The 13738-nt window shown below is 41.5% G+C and overlaps 2 protein-coding genes across 2 annotated transcripts; both read right to left on the bottom strand.

Moving 5' to 3' along the window:
* Positions 1–2403: 2403 nt before the first annotated feature.
* Positions 2404–7947, bottom strand: LOC115670265 (internal alternative NAD(P)H-ubiquinone oxidoreductase A2, mitochondrial). The gene is made up of 8 exons (XM_030591493.2): positions 7269–7947; positions 5842–6055; positions 5547–5707; positions 5391–5456; positions 4955–5118; positions 4070–4184; positions 2896–3075; positions 2404–2805 (listed from the first exon to the last, which is right to left on the bottom strand). The coding sequence occupies exons 1-8, from the start codon at positions 7710–7712 to the stop codon at positions 2653–2655; spliced, it is 1497 nt and encodes a 498-aa protein (XP_030447353.1). The 5' UTR covers positions 7713–7947; the 3' UTR covers positions 2404–2652.
* Positions 7948–8560: 613 nt separating this feature from the next.
* LOC115670266 (PHD finger-like domain-containing protein 5A) lies at positions 8561–12282 on the bottom strand. The gene is made up of 2 exons (XM_030591496.2): positions 12127–12282; positions 8561–9346 (listed from the first exon to the last, which is right to left on the bottom strand). Exon 2 carries the CDS (start codon positions 9298–9300, stop codon positions 8968–8970), a length of 333 nt encoding a protein of 110 aa, XP_030447356.1. The 5' UTR covers positions 9301–9346; positions 12127–12282; the 3' UTR covers positions 8561–8967.
* Between the last annotated feature and the right edge of the window lie 1456 nt (positions 12283–13738).

The raw sequence follows: 13738 nt of genomic DNA, 5'->3' as shown, positions 1-13738 counted from the left end.
GAAAGAATTGGAAAATGTAAAGCTCTGCTCTATCACCATATTACAGTCGATATTGTCTTCGCCAACTCTTTTAATGTATTTGAAGTAATTTGTTATAAAATACATCTCCAACTTATTGGTAGATGAATATGAAGAGTGTTCTTCTTCTTCTGAAGTAAAGACCATATAGATTTCTAGATACTGCTCGATGAGGGCACCATCTCCGTTCATGGAGTGAAACTCATTGCATCGAACCAACTGGCTTATGCAGCATACATATCCTAAAGCCAATTCCTCACCATCATGAATATCCGCACCATTTGGACCTCCTCACGTAGTCCCAAATCTTTGTAATATGGAACAATGAGAGTTTCAAGCCCCTCCAACTTGAACCTCGAACTCAAGATAGTGGACGATAAAAAGAAAATCAACAGGCAAATGTCCTTGTAATGTTTGAGGGATTTCGCTTTCATGGCCAGTATCGTTTCATTGAAGAAGGAATCACCCTCCTTGTTCACCAATTTAACTGAAGTCATGCACATAAATGGAATGGTGGGGTTGCTTTTTGGATAATCTCTGGACAACAAGCGTCCATCATGTCGCTAAAAACACGTAAGAAGTGCCTAAAGATTTCAGCAACCCTCCAATCTTGTGCGTCAACAGGGAAGACCTGTACTTCCGCTAGGAGTGGCATGGAGCGTAAGTATACCGATTTCTTCGCATGCTTTCTTCAACACCTTATAGGTTGAATTTCACCTCGTTCTTTTGTTTAGAAGGAGTTTATCAACTTGACTTCCCTAATTTATATACAAGACCTCTAACTTGTGATGCCTGGGTGTGATGAATCTCATGTATTAAACTCTCCTATTGCAAACAAGATTTAGCTATTGGACCAGACTTCTATCTAGGGAGATGTTCACTTTGGCATTATCTTATGTGATGCTAAGTATTTTTACCGCTGATAACAAACTCATTAACAGTTATCATTATTTCAAATGCCACATTTGGGTGCAGGAAATTTAACTTCTTGAACTTAAGAGTTTAGTGCGGTAATATATTCCTCATTGACCTTATGGCTAGTAAGGATACAATTCGTGTAATTTGTATGACTGATCCATAAATCAAAAGTTAAAGATACTCGACAGTTATTTGTTGACGACATGTGCACCAACACTGCCCTTTTCTCATTGTACATCGACTCGTAGTTTTTGGTGCTTGTTCGCAAAATGGGTCTGAACTGAGATTGTAGAGCTATCCACATGGAACGGCCGAAGCAGGGATCTTCAACGAAGCCAAAGGATTACTCGATGGTAAGACAATAAAAAGCAAGCTCCTGCTGATTTCTTGCCTCGAGCAGGCTTCCGGTATATGGCGTTGTACTTGAAGAGCTTCCCCCGGCCCTAGACATCTCTACTTCATGTTTTGCTTGGTGCCTCCTCAAGTGGCTCATCGGCCTTGACGATTCAGAGAATAATTTGGAGCCAGATATCTTGCAAACGGCCTTCTTGACACCAGTGGCATCCATCTCGAGTCAAATAGTCCTCCAAATGTTGGACGTTCTTTTCCACCTAGCCAGTGCCATGGTCGCTAGCATCGTGGCAGCTTGCACCTTTCGCCACTGCAATTCCTCCCAATCGTCGGTTCATTGTGTTATGTCAACATTGAATTCAGCTTGCCGTGAGGGCGGAGCCAGCACGTATACGTTGTGACAACGGAACTTATTGAACAAGTCCCGTGACAATACACACGGTGAATAAATTGAATTGGGATAATCGAAAACAATTGAGTGTTATTCTTTACTGCGATATTTAGAACAAGTTTAAATTGTTATAATGAAAAAATAAATACATGAAATTGACAAACAATTTTGAAGAGTTAAAGCGACATATGGACGAGGTTGAGAAATGCCAGAAAATGAGAGGTGGAGGGACCTATTTGTTGGGGACGGGAGGGGAGCATATATTGCTTATCTCCCCGACAGCCGGCCGCCATTGGGTGTTCAACTGTCATCGATCCGCCGTTGGGTGTTCAACTGTCATCAATCCGGCCCCGGTCGAGCTAGTGACAAGCCCTAGATCAATGCTCGGCAGCAAAAAATTCATTTCATTTGGTCCATGCCATATGTCCCAACGAATTGTACTCTAACCACCTCCAAAGCCGAATCCATAGAAAACAAAATCGCCGGGCTTGGACCGACCCGGGCCCAGTCGTGCTGGGCCGGCACGGCCCATTGACCAGCCTAGTTTAGGCTCATGAACACATTGCAAAAGCTGTTCAGCGAGACCAAAGCTCCTTGATGCTACTGATTTTAGCACTTAAAATAATGTCGAACCAATATCTCTCACTATACTATACGCAAAAACCAGGTAAATGACGGGTCATAGTTGAATCAGCATACCATTCCAAGATGACAAGACGCACAGATATATGTCATCTCACTAATCTGCATTAAATAAAAATGCCAACATTATACAATAACACGTAAATCTGCGTCTATTACGAGAGAATTATACACATTATATTTAAGCATTATTGTTTCATAGAACACCACAAGCTGTTGTGCATCCAGCCTCTTGCAACTCTGTCATCAATATTCTAAAAGTGAAGGATAAAAGAAGCATCAACGCTAGTATGTGTCTGAATTAATGAATCTATAGTGTTGGACCCTGACGACTATATTCGGCTTATGTCGCGACCGAAAACGAAAGTCGTGAACCAGTTTATGGCCACGTAGAACCTGTTCCTCCAGCTTACGACGCGAGTGAGGTACGCAGAGCGCCAGATAAACCAACTGGTAAATCCTGCCAGTGACAACCCTTTGGCCTCCTGCAAAAGAAGGAAAAAATGAACTCTAAATTAGTCTGCCCATTGAGCCGTTTGATTACCAGTAATTTCAATGAAAGCTGATTAGATCACCTTGCTCTGCCTAAGGTCCACCAGAGCTTTATATCTCCCAATGGTGGCCATGCTTCCGAGATGCCTATAGACAAAGGGATCTCCTAACGCAATTTCTTTGGAGCTGTTTGCTTGCCCTCCTCCAGCTTTAGCTACACTGTTTAGTAACTCTGCTAAATACTTCCCTTGTCTCTCCGCGACCTGCTCATGCAGAAAAGTACGCATCAGATGGCAAGGAATCATCTTTCCAGATACAATCATTGATTGAGCAGTTGATATTCTCCAACTGCTGTTCGTAGAATGGCAAATATGCGTGGAAATTGCCAATTTGCACCTTCAATAAGATATGGCACACCGCACTATACATTACATGGCACCTCACAATCTTAACTGGTATTGGTCTTTGTAGTCTTTGATTAAGGTCTATTTGTCTAAGCTTCTTTTCGTACTTGTCACTTTCCTTTCAAAAATTTGAAGATGGAAAGAGATGTAAAGCTTTAAGTAGTGACGAGAAAATATCATATCTGGCTCTACATGAGAGAAAAAAAGATACATGGTCCTACATCTCAATATTGGTACATTTTGAAAGGTCTCAACTTGTTTACTTTAAAAACAATCAAATTGTGAGAGCCACGACACATGAGAAAAGGTAATAGTTATAAGTAGAAGTCACTCATGTCATTTTTTAGGGGTACAAAAAGCAACACACCCCAAGAATTTCAGGGTTTTACAGTACCATCTTAAATGCAAAGTGCAGTGCTTCGAAATTAAAGGATGAAATACTACATTTTAGCTCTGGGGTGCAATGAGCAACAAGTCCAAAACTCAGGTCATTTTCTGGTGAGGTTTGCGAATCATCATCATTGGAAAGAATTAGATGTAACCAACGTAAAATGATTCAGAAAAAAGGAAGGTTAAGATTCAGATCTTTCTCAGTAGTAAACAGACATAATGTAATTGTCACTTAGTGAAGTGACCTGCCTCTGAAAAACCGATCGTTTCCAAAGCTGATCAATAAAGAATGCCACAATCTACTCTTACCAAAGTAATGAGTTGAATAAGCAAATTTTAACTCTGCCAATGAATACCTAACAGAACAAAAGGACAGAAACCAACCATCTTGAGAGTTCTCACTGATCTTTAGATGTGATGAATAATTACAGGATATTAAGATCGAAAAGCTCAGGATGCCCACCTGGGCCAAAGCTGGAAGGACTGGCTTGCCAGTACTTTCCAAGAACCCACTGCAATCGCCAATTGCGAATATATCCTGAACAGAAGGAACTCGAAGCCACTCATCAACACCAATCCTGTAAAATCAGATGGATTTACTCGTGCAGCACACAGTTGCCTTGTCATCAGACAGAAGAGGAAGACTGGAAAATAATAACCAGAGAACACCAAACGTGCAGCACAGGAATTTACATGATGGAACCCAAAAGAAAACACTATATATGGAAATACTTCATTTGGAGGACTCAAAGCAAACATTTCAACCAATGCTCAATAAAGAGCGTGGAGGGAAGAGAAGACATCCACCAGATCGATAATTAGGACGCAACACTTCCACAAAAATGTCATAACCTCCCAGATTAAGTTTTTTATGAATTTGAAGATTATAAGTTTTGTTCAGAGTGACACAGACAAGGAAAATGTGTCCGACCACTCTACCCTTTGCTCATTTCCTAATTTAGTACATACCCTATTGTCTTCTAGCCTTAAATGCTGGTTACTTCACAGAGAATTAGCCGATTGTTGGCATAAAAAGCACATCGTACAAACAATTAAGATCAGAGTGCGAAGGGGAACAAAGTGTCTGTGAAAACCTGGGCAAGATATGATATAAAGGCCTGCAGTTCTTGAATAGTATTGTTGTATTTTCATTGTTTATCATCCTTCATTTTTGCATTTGAAATGAACAAACTCACTACTCTCTTTTAGAATAACATTAAAACCAAGATTCATCGAATCTTTAGAATTTCACCACCCATCTGAAATTAAAAACCTCGCATCACACTTTTATCATTCCCAACTAAAATGTAAAGCAATGTTTCTAAGACAAATGGACTCATAAATTCACCTCCCTCCTGGGGATTTTGGAAGTTGCAGAGATCTCACAAAAGGTGAGGGACCAACACCAGTAGACCACACCAACAGCCCATAAGGAACCTCTGTGCCATCACTGAGAATTATCTTCCGAGATTTGACATCCTTCACAACACCTCGGACCAAACGAACTCCGGACTGCAAATACGAGAATATAAATTGACATGCTAAAGTGAAACAAATAGACGAAATAGATATCCCATTTATTTGCCTCAATGAATGCTTTTAGAAACAGAAATTCTTCCCAGAAAGGTTTCTCTTTCAAATTCATGACACGATGGCTCCTTCAGCCGAAGCACCAACTGATAAATTAGTCTTTCAACGTGAACATGGCAAGACAAGACAATCCAGATGTTGCAGTTTCTTCTTGCATGACTAATAAATTCTCTGTATTGGATAACATCCCCAACCTTTGTCAGCTGCTTTGTAGCATATTGCCGAAGACGATCATCAAAGGAAGATAATATCTCGTTTGCCTGTAATAATGACTTGGAAATTAGATTTGGCCAAAGCTGAAATGCATTATAATCCGATACTCATGTAAAGTAATTTGCTATGGGAAAAACCTCTATCAGGGTAACACGGATGTAGTCTTTCACATGTGCATATCTTTGATGAACATCTTTCGTAATGAAATCACTCAGTTCACCACTAAACTCTACACCTGTTGGACCCCCTCCAACAACGACACAATGTAGGAGCCTGCGCTTTTCTTCCTCTGAAATACCTGCATAAACAAAAAATTGAAACTAAAACCATATGGAGGTAAACTGAGTGACTTGACTAGATATCACATAAGATACGAAAAGGTAAATACAGCAACAGCCTGGTCATGATGTGACTCCAACTGTACTAGCATACCAGGCACATCAGATAGCATCAGGTTCAGGAGCAGCTTCCTGCGGATTTCTTGTGCATGGTGCACTTCACGTAGAAATATTGCGTTCTCGTTCACACCGTGGATTCCAAAAGTTGAGGCCTCTGCCCCTAACGCTACAACCAACTTGTCATAAGCAAGTTTAAACTTCCAAGGCTCTAAAGTGCTGATTCCATCGGTTACGGTCTCGCAATGCACCTTCAACGTCCAAAGAAGCACTAACATTAAGAGCTCACTAACTAGTGCTGATTCCATTCTGATCATTTAATAACGTTTCATAAAAAAATTCACCTTATCTGAAAGAGAAGCACTAACACAGTAAAAGAAAAGGATGATTGAACAGTTCCAATATATTTCGCATTTTCATAAATGAAAATGGGAGCTTCTTCTATTAATGAAATCAGTAGATTAAAAATAACAGCTCAGTAAGATACTCTAGGATAAAAGTGACGTATGTCTGAAGCTTCTATGCACAAAGAAATCAGACCACGAGACAACTCAAAGATCCAAGGAATCCAACATAAAGACCTCTAAAAAGAAGCCAACCCATAATTTTTGCATTGAGATTATTGATTTCCTTCCACTCTCACTCACTTTTACTCAAGTCCAATCCAAAACGAAAACTACAGCCCAATCACCGCGTCAATTTCGTGGCCCACTTGGTAATACGAACTAATCAAAGTGAGATTGATGTGCCAAATAAAGCCACATCTGATCACTATCGTTGGAAACAACATCTCTATTTGCTGTACAATAGAATTTAACATCAGAGAAATAGAAATATGATCACGAATGCAGATGTCCAGCACAACAGGTAACACCTAACAGCTCAATGATTTATCTCAATTTGTGGCAACTTAAGAAGAAGCCCCAAGTCCTAAGTGGAGGTAAACTGTTTCCAGGGGTCCGTAGAGGATAGCCCTGATGGTAAACCCGTAGTAAACATGTTCATCTTCACATGAATGCTAAGTGTAGTAAATAATGGATTGGCTTACGACAAAATGAATGTGCTTGGAACAGATTTACCAACAGGAGATCATGGCCCAGTCATCTTAGACACAGGGAAAGAAAGTTACCACGTTTTAAGCATTTACCGGCACAAAAAGCCATAGACACATCCAAAAAGCAAATCCCACCAAAAAGTCATGCATAACCTCAGTTACTTGCCAAATTGTAACGATCACAGTGGCCAACATGTGGAGCTACACTGAATCATACCATGAAGTAGATGAATCGAGCTCCCACAAATTTTGCAGCAAGCAACAATACTTTAATCCCTCTACGACAGCATTTCTTAAGGCATTTTGTCAACGAGCCCCCGAAGCAAAGTCCTTGAGCACTACTACTGACAAGAATTCGGTATTGCAATCGAGTCAACGACCGATGATTTCACACAAAGAACAAACTTTACCGAGTGATTGTCAGCATCGACCCCAGTACAGTTGGCGAGGAAGAAATAGGACCCGGGCGCGGTGGAGATGGCGGGCTGGATCCGCCCGATGGGCTCGGCGACGGACCGGAACTCCAGGGTCCCCACGCACGTCGACGCCAGGAGCGGCGTGAACACCATGTGGTTCCTGGGCGACACGCACACGACGTCGTAGGCGTTGGTGTCCAGGCCCTTCATCAGCCGGCAGCCCGCCCAGCCCGAACCCAGCACCACCACCCTCGGCTTCTCGCCGGGCCTCGTCGGGGCCAGGTCCGGCTGCTCTCGCGCCGCCGCCGCCGCCAGCGCCGGCCCGCCGGCGGCGGAGCTGAAGTGCGAGAGGGAGGTGAGGAGGTGGGTGGTGGATCTGGCGGGTCGTGCCGAGTTCTTGATGTTGGAGACCTGAACGAAGCCTCGGAACCATGCCATTCTTGACTCTCTCTGATCTTCCGCCGCTCCCCGCTAGCTCATATAAACTATTCAGGGAGTAAAGATTGAAAATGGGTTGGCTTGCTTTTGGCAAAAGGAGACGTCTTTCCCGCAATTCTTGGAGAACAAGAACGATCGGCGCCCGTGCTCCTGCTTCTTTCTTTTCTTTCGCATTCGAAAGTGGTGCCCAATATTTACTCGTTTGGATGGGTCGAGTGTGGTGCCCTGAGACTCAGAGAGAGAGAGAGAGAGAGAGATGAGATCTTGAAGCTTACGTGGCGAGAAGATACTTTCTACAAGTGGCACAGTCGAAACGTAATGTCAGTGTATCAAGCAGCTTCGACGTGCTCGTGAACCTCTGGATGGTGAAAATCTTTGTTTGGAATGTATGTTGATTGTTTGACTAAGGTTGGTTTTGATTGCATTGTAACGTGCTGTCTCGGTTAATTTCACATTTCAGTTGAATTTGTTTCTTCTGCTTGTCGCGATCGCGTGATGCAAGTCAAACCGAGAGTAAGAAGATGTACTAGTAAGAAACGTACTAGAGGTCATGCCATAATCATAAGACGAACTTCGTGACGCCGCACAGGTGTGCCGATTTCACTCGTTCTGTAAAACCAGGGTCAAGGATGTAATGTAGTTCCGTTCTGGAATATCCTATTCAGTGACAGAAAGTCTGAGACATTCTCGGAAAGGTTCATTAATAAAGTGGAGCATGCTGTGTAGATTGCATAATAATTCTTTTGTCCCCCTTTTTGCAAAAGAGCTCTGTCCCTGAAAAGAGAAGTACTCGAAAGAGTTAAATATTAGCGGGACCCAATTGAATAGGTTCTCCTAAGAACCAGGCATATTGGAAGATGTATCCTAGGCTACCCATCCGACTCTTCCCACTCACCAGATGGTGAACAGAAAACTTGTGCTCCCCAATCAAATTCTGGTTCCTAGTTAACAAAGGAAATACGAGCAGAGTATGACTTATTGTACCTACTAAAACAGAATGAGGTTTAGAACATATCAAACTCAAATTTCTCCATAGTCACTCCACAGAAATCCCGAATGCTATGACTAACTCACAGACCAAAACAGAAAGTATCATCTCCTTCAAGAACAATATCCATCGCATGCCTCTCGATTACATTGCTGACAAGTTAGGCTAAAAACAGGATTTGCCCACCGCCTTCATGGCAATCCGATCCTCTTCGAAATTGCCGATCATTGGATTGCAGTGAGCTGATGTCATAACATCGCCCAACCATCAGCGTTTCTTAAAACCATACTTCTTGCGTTCGTAGAAGAGATCGGTTTTAGCGCTTCCTAGATTGACGATTTTTGGACACCCGTCCCTGTCCTTCTCCTGCTGCGTGCACTCTTTGCAGTAGTAAGCATCGGAGATTCCCACTCCCCCACAGATGACGCAGCGGCCCTGAAAAGAACCGTAGTTGCACTCATCGCACACGCGTACCAGCGTGCATGGGCGGACGTAGGAATCGCAAACGACACACTTCCCATCACATTTCTCGCAGAGTCGTCCGATGGCAATTCCCGGCTGTTTCCTGCACATGATCAAATCAGGATGATGCTTGGCCATGTTGTCTTCGACGAGCCTCTAGCAGCAAAACACAGACGGTAGGAAGCTGCAAATATCATAGCCACGCAAAGTTATACTTCCTCATCATTGAACATATAATCAGCAATCAGTTGGGCCAAGCAGAGAGTTTTGACAGAAAAAAAGGGCACAATAACAAAGATTCACTACAAAACGAACAGGCTATCATAGGAAATGATTAACAGGTAAATTAAAACTAATTTGACCATCTAACAATTTATACTATAACATTTTTAAAGGTCAAAATACAGTTCAAACTGAAACAGATTTGCCAGTTGTATAATGTACTAAACCAGACTAGTGGCCAAATCAATCTAATTAAAATGCCAAATCCGTTTTTGAAACAATGCGAGAGTTAACATATTAAAGGTTTTGCCTGAACTTCTAGATCTTGAAGTGGACAGAATAAGCTTTAAGAGGAGAAGACATCCCACAAATTTTCAAGACACTGTCATCAAACTGATGAGACAAGCTATCTGAATCTTTTTGTCTTCCCCATATAGCTTTTGGCAATCAGAAGGTATCTGGACACTAGTTGGTTTAGTGGCCATCGGCTGTTATGCAAAAGGTGAGAATGCCAGATAGAAACTAGGTGAGACAACATAATGCAAACAACTCTAGACAACAAAAATGAGGTTCCTTTGTATTTTTGCAAAGAATATTATCAAAGAACACATCATTAATATGACTTAACTGAATCTTTGGTTACATGGAAGCAATGTTCCCCTACAACCCTCCATCCTCCCAAAAGAAAAAGAAAGATGAGCCACGCCATGTGAAATGGGAAAAAGTTGCAGTACCAAGTAAAAATTGATACAATTATGTGAAATGGGACTAAATAGATATGCAACGTAAATTGATTTGGTATTAAAGTGATAGATCATAGAAATCGTTCCCTCTGAGGGATGATAACAGGGAAGAGGTGAACCTAGGCCAAGACCATCCTTGCCAAAATAAGGTGAGAGACGCAAGCAGAAAGAAGTAGAGAGGGATGGACCAGAATAGCAGCAGAAAACAAAAGGAGTTTGAAAACAATTTGAGAGAGAGACCCATCTCAGCTACCGATATCTATTTCCAATGAAGTGCAGATGTTATCTTGTGAAGCAGATTTACTCTGATGATGTTGGAGTAATGGCGAAAAGTGCAAGAGTTTTAGTTCAAAGAACCCAAACCTAGACATTACAACTACTTCTATTCACCTTTTTGGACATTGTCTTATGAACATTAATGAGAAGTTTCTCATTAATACATGGCAGAGGCGGCCAAAACCTATTCCCGCCTGCTCGCACAATGGATGTAGCTCTTTGCTCATCCTAAACCCAAAAACATGCACAATCTTAATACCACCCAAGCATTGGAGCAGGTGATTGTCAGTAAATCTTGGGACAGAAATATGGGCATACTTAAATTCTTTCTAAAGAACCGGATAACAAGCAGAAAGAGTATGGGTTACTCAACAGACACTGTCCAATAAGAGTTCCAGAGCTAGAACATGCATAATATGATTGCTCGTCATCAATTCTATGAACTTTACTCAAGTTTGACCAAGAGTTATTTCCGGTGTTATTACCATAAAGCTCAAGGAAGGTTTTAGACCTATAGAACACGCAAATGCAAAATCCACAACATGTCACGTTTTATTTCACCAACTGTAGTTTAATTTTACTAACAATCTGACTCACTGCAAGCTATACTAAGTAAAGTCGGAAAGCACCATACACCTACCATTGCAAACTAAGGACAAGACTTCTTCGGGGAGGATGCCGACAAAAAGATAAATAGAGCAGTGGCAATACTATCCTACATAAAGAAAGTATAGAACCCAATTGTCCAATTTCCATATCAAGCCCTTCGCATCTGGCGTTCAAGGGAGCTTCGCTTTAAAGCCTTTGCACCTCAAAAACCAACATAACCGAAATCAAAGATACAAGTTACTACTCAGCAACTGTCCCCAAAAGGGAGATTTATATTTGGCGAGGAAAGGACCCATTGAATAGGCTTGCAACTTTCCATCACTGGACCGATACGATAAAACTATGAGATTAAAGTTCTTTGCGTAACTTCATTACTGTCTACAAAGGAAACACCTGCAATTTCATAGCACCTAACATCTCATTGAAACTCAAAGCACAACCTTTTGGGATTTTAACCAAAATTGAAGAAATGCCCAAGTCACTAGCATCCAGGTAGCTCATTGTTTCAGGGTATTATTTCCAGCGGCCTCATGGCATGAAAGTCAGACATATCTACCGGTATGCGCTCCATTGTTTCAGGGTATTACTTAGACTCAAACAAATCTCATCGGGGCACCCCAAACTCAGCACAGCCTAAATGAATTAAATCTGGTGCAGAACGGCAGAAAGCAGATGGCTTTAATACAAAGAACTGGGTCAGGAGACTAGACGACGAAGCTATGTCGACAGGGTATTCAGAAACGCAGCCGAAAGACAGCCCATGTTCTTGGAACCACGCATAAAGAACGGCCAAGTGCAGCTGCATGCCGTAACTCCACGGACAAAAGAAATTGTCTCTCCGCACAACAGTCGTGCCATCTCTTCCCAAGGGAACAAGAAGAACAAAGTCCGAACTACTGATAAAATCACACCGTGCTTTCCAGTCCCGGCAGAGATAAGACAGAGAAAGCAAGAGAAACCCACACCCGGGAAGCAAACCGCCCGGAAACGAAAGCAGAGCTCGCCAAAACCCTAACACAGAGATCCCCTCTGTTTCGCTACATGCTCGATAACGCAACCATGGGTGGTTAGACAGGCAGGCCCAAAGGCAAAAGCTACGAGCGCAGGAAGTTACCTCTCGCCAAGGCTCGTATGTGCGCACGGGAGGGTGAAGGACCGCCGTGAGCGGTGTCGCCGGCGGCGTGACGGGGGCTTCGGCAGGTACCTTCTCTCCGGGATCACCGACCTGAAAATGGGACTTTTCCAGAGTTCAGTCGCGTCGGTCCGCCTCCAGCCCGTACTTATAGGCGCCTCGGGACAGAAGGTTGAACGAATCCCGACCGTCCATTGAGGTTTCTTGCAACTTTTTACCTGCTGAACCGGTTCCCGGTATCTTACACCGTTTTTCTCTTTATTTCTCCCTTTCACCAAATTTGAGATCTAAGCAAGTTCTTAAAAGGTTTCATTTCCATTCTCGTTCGAATCTAAGGATCATCAGGATGTAAAATTACTTGACGGTATTCCTTCTCTATACAAGGGGAATTGGGTGTGAAGCGTGCGAGTACCGATATGTTAAAATAAGGAATTTATCTGTGGAGCTCGCCAAGCGATTGTGATTTATGAGAGAAATATATGTAAATGCTTTTGCACCCAAAAGTAATTTACTGGCTGCATCTTCTCTTTCATGATAGAAATGGCAAGAATGCCAACGATTATTAGCTTCGTCATCATGATTTTTTTCCTTAAAGTTGTGATGATGCAGCCTTAATGTGAATTTGGTAAACTATCAAGTATTCAAATTAGAATCCTACCAATTTTTTTCCAAACCAGTCGATATTACTCATGATATAATGTTTATGTAAGAAACCAAAATTTTTTTTATAATATAATTTAGGGATAGGTTTTTTCTACACATACCATATTAAAATTGATTAGCCAAATTACCTTTCTAGAACTTAATGAATCGAGTAATTAAGTTAACCTTCTCTCCCCCACAAATTAGCCATCTCTCTCAAGTGTATACAGCATGCTACGAAATCCATACCAACAAATCATCTTTGTGTTATTTGGACTCCATCGGAATCAGATCACCACCCTCTCCCTCATCTTCGGACCGGAGCTAGCTATGAAACCGAGGGTTGCGCGGGTGTGATCGTAAACTTTTTCCTATACAGACAACATAATATAATAAGTTGCAAACACGTGATAATCTCTTGTAATCTTAATCTTCACGCTAAAACTAAAAAACTAGCTCTTTTGTTATCTCCAATAGGAAATAAAATAGTCAATCATGGATATAATCTCGCAATTTATGGGGAGTAGTGGAAATATCTAAGGTGATTAGGCAAATTAAATAGAATGGCGTCTCCACAATTTGGCAATAATTCTTGCAAGAGGGCCGAGGCAGAGGAGTGTTTAGAAAGTTTCTCCATTCCTTTCTTTCATTAATCGAGGTCTTTGATGTGTTTTTATAAAAAAAAAAAGCTAGGTTTTAATTATTTCCTAAAGCAAAAAAATAAGGGTTTACGGCTGTTTATCTTTATTATTAATAATCAATTATGTTCTCTATTTTTTTTTATATTTAAATGCAAGGTTTTAGTCTATGGCCAGAAAAAACAAGGGTAGAGCTATCTGTTTTCATTTGGAGAAAAGAATTTCAAAATTTGTTTCTTACTACATTGGAAAATTATAAATTTTATTTTAGAAAATCACGTCACATGATTATGTAAAATTGTAGGTATTATGCG

Source organism: Syzygium oleosum, unplaced genomic scaffold, assembly GCF_021117445.2.
Source record: "Syzygium oleosum isolate NSW1041296 unplaced genomic scaffold, Sole_v2.1 Sole_v2.19, whole genome shotgun sequence".
Classification (NCBI taxonomy): Eukaryota; Viridiplantae; Streptophyta; class Magnoliopsida; order Myrtales; family Myrtaceae; genus Syzygium; species Syzygium oleosum.
Note: the sequence above shows the minus strand (reverse complement) of the source record. Positions and strands in the feature narration are given on the sequence as shown.

Coding starts and splice junctions, on each gene's coding strand:
- LOC115670265 (XM_030591493.2), bottom strand. CDS start 7,712: ATGGCATGGTTCCGAGGCTTCGTTCAGGTCTCCAACATCAAGAACTCG. Junction 4,185..4,954: donor CCAAAATCCCCAGGAGGGAG/GTGAATTTATGA, acceptor CTGATTTTACAG/GATTGGTGTTGATGAGTGGC. Junction 2,806..2,895: donor TGGACCTTAGGCAGAGCAAG/GTGATCTAATCA, acceptor CTTCTTTTGCAG/GAGGCCAAAGGGTTGTCACT.
- LOC115670266 (XM_030591496.2), bottom strand. CDS start 9,300: ATGGCCAAGCATCATCCTGATTTGATCATGTGCAGGAAACAGCCGGGA.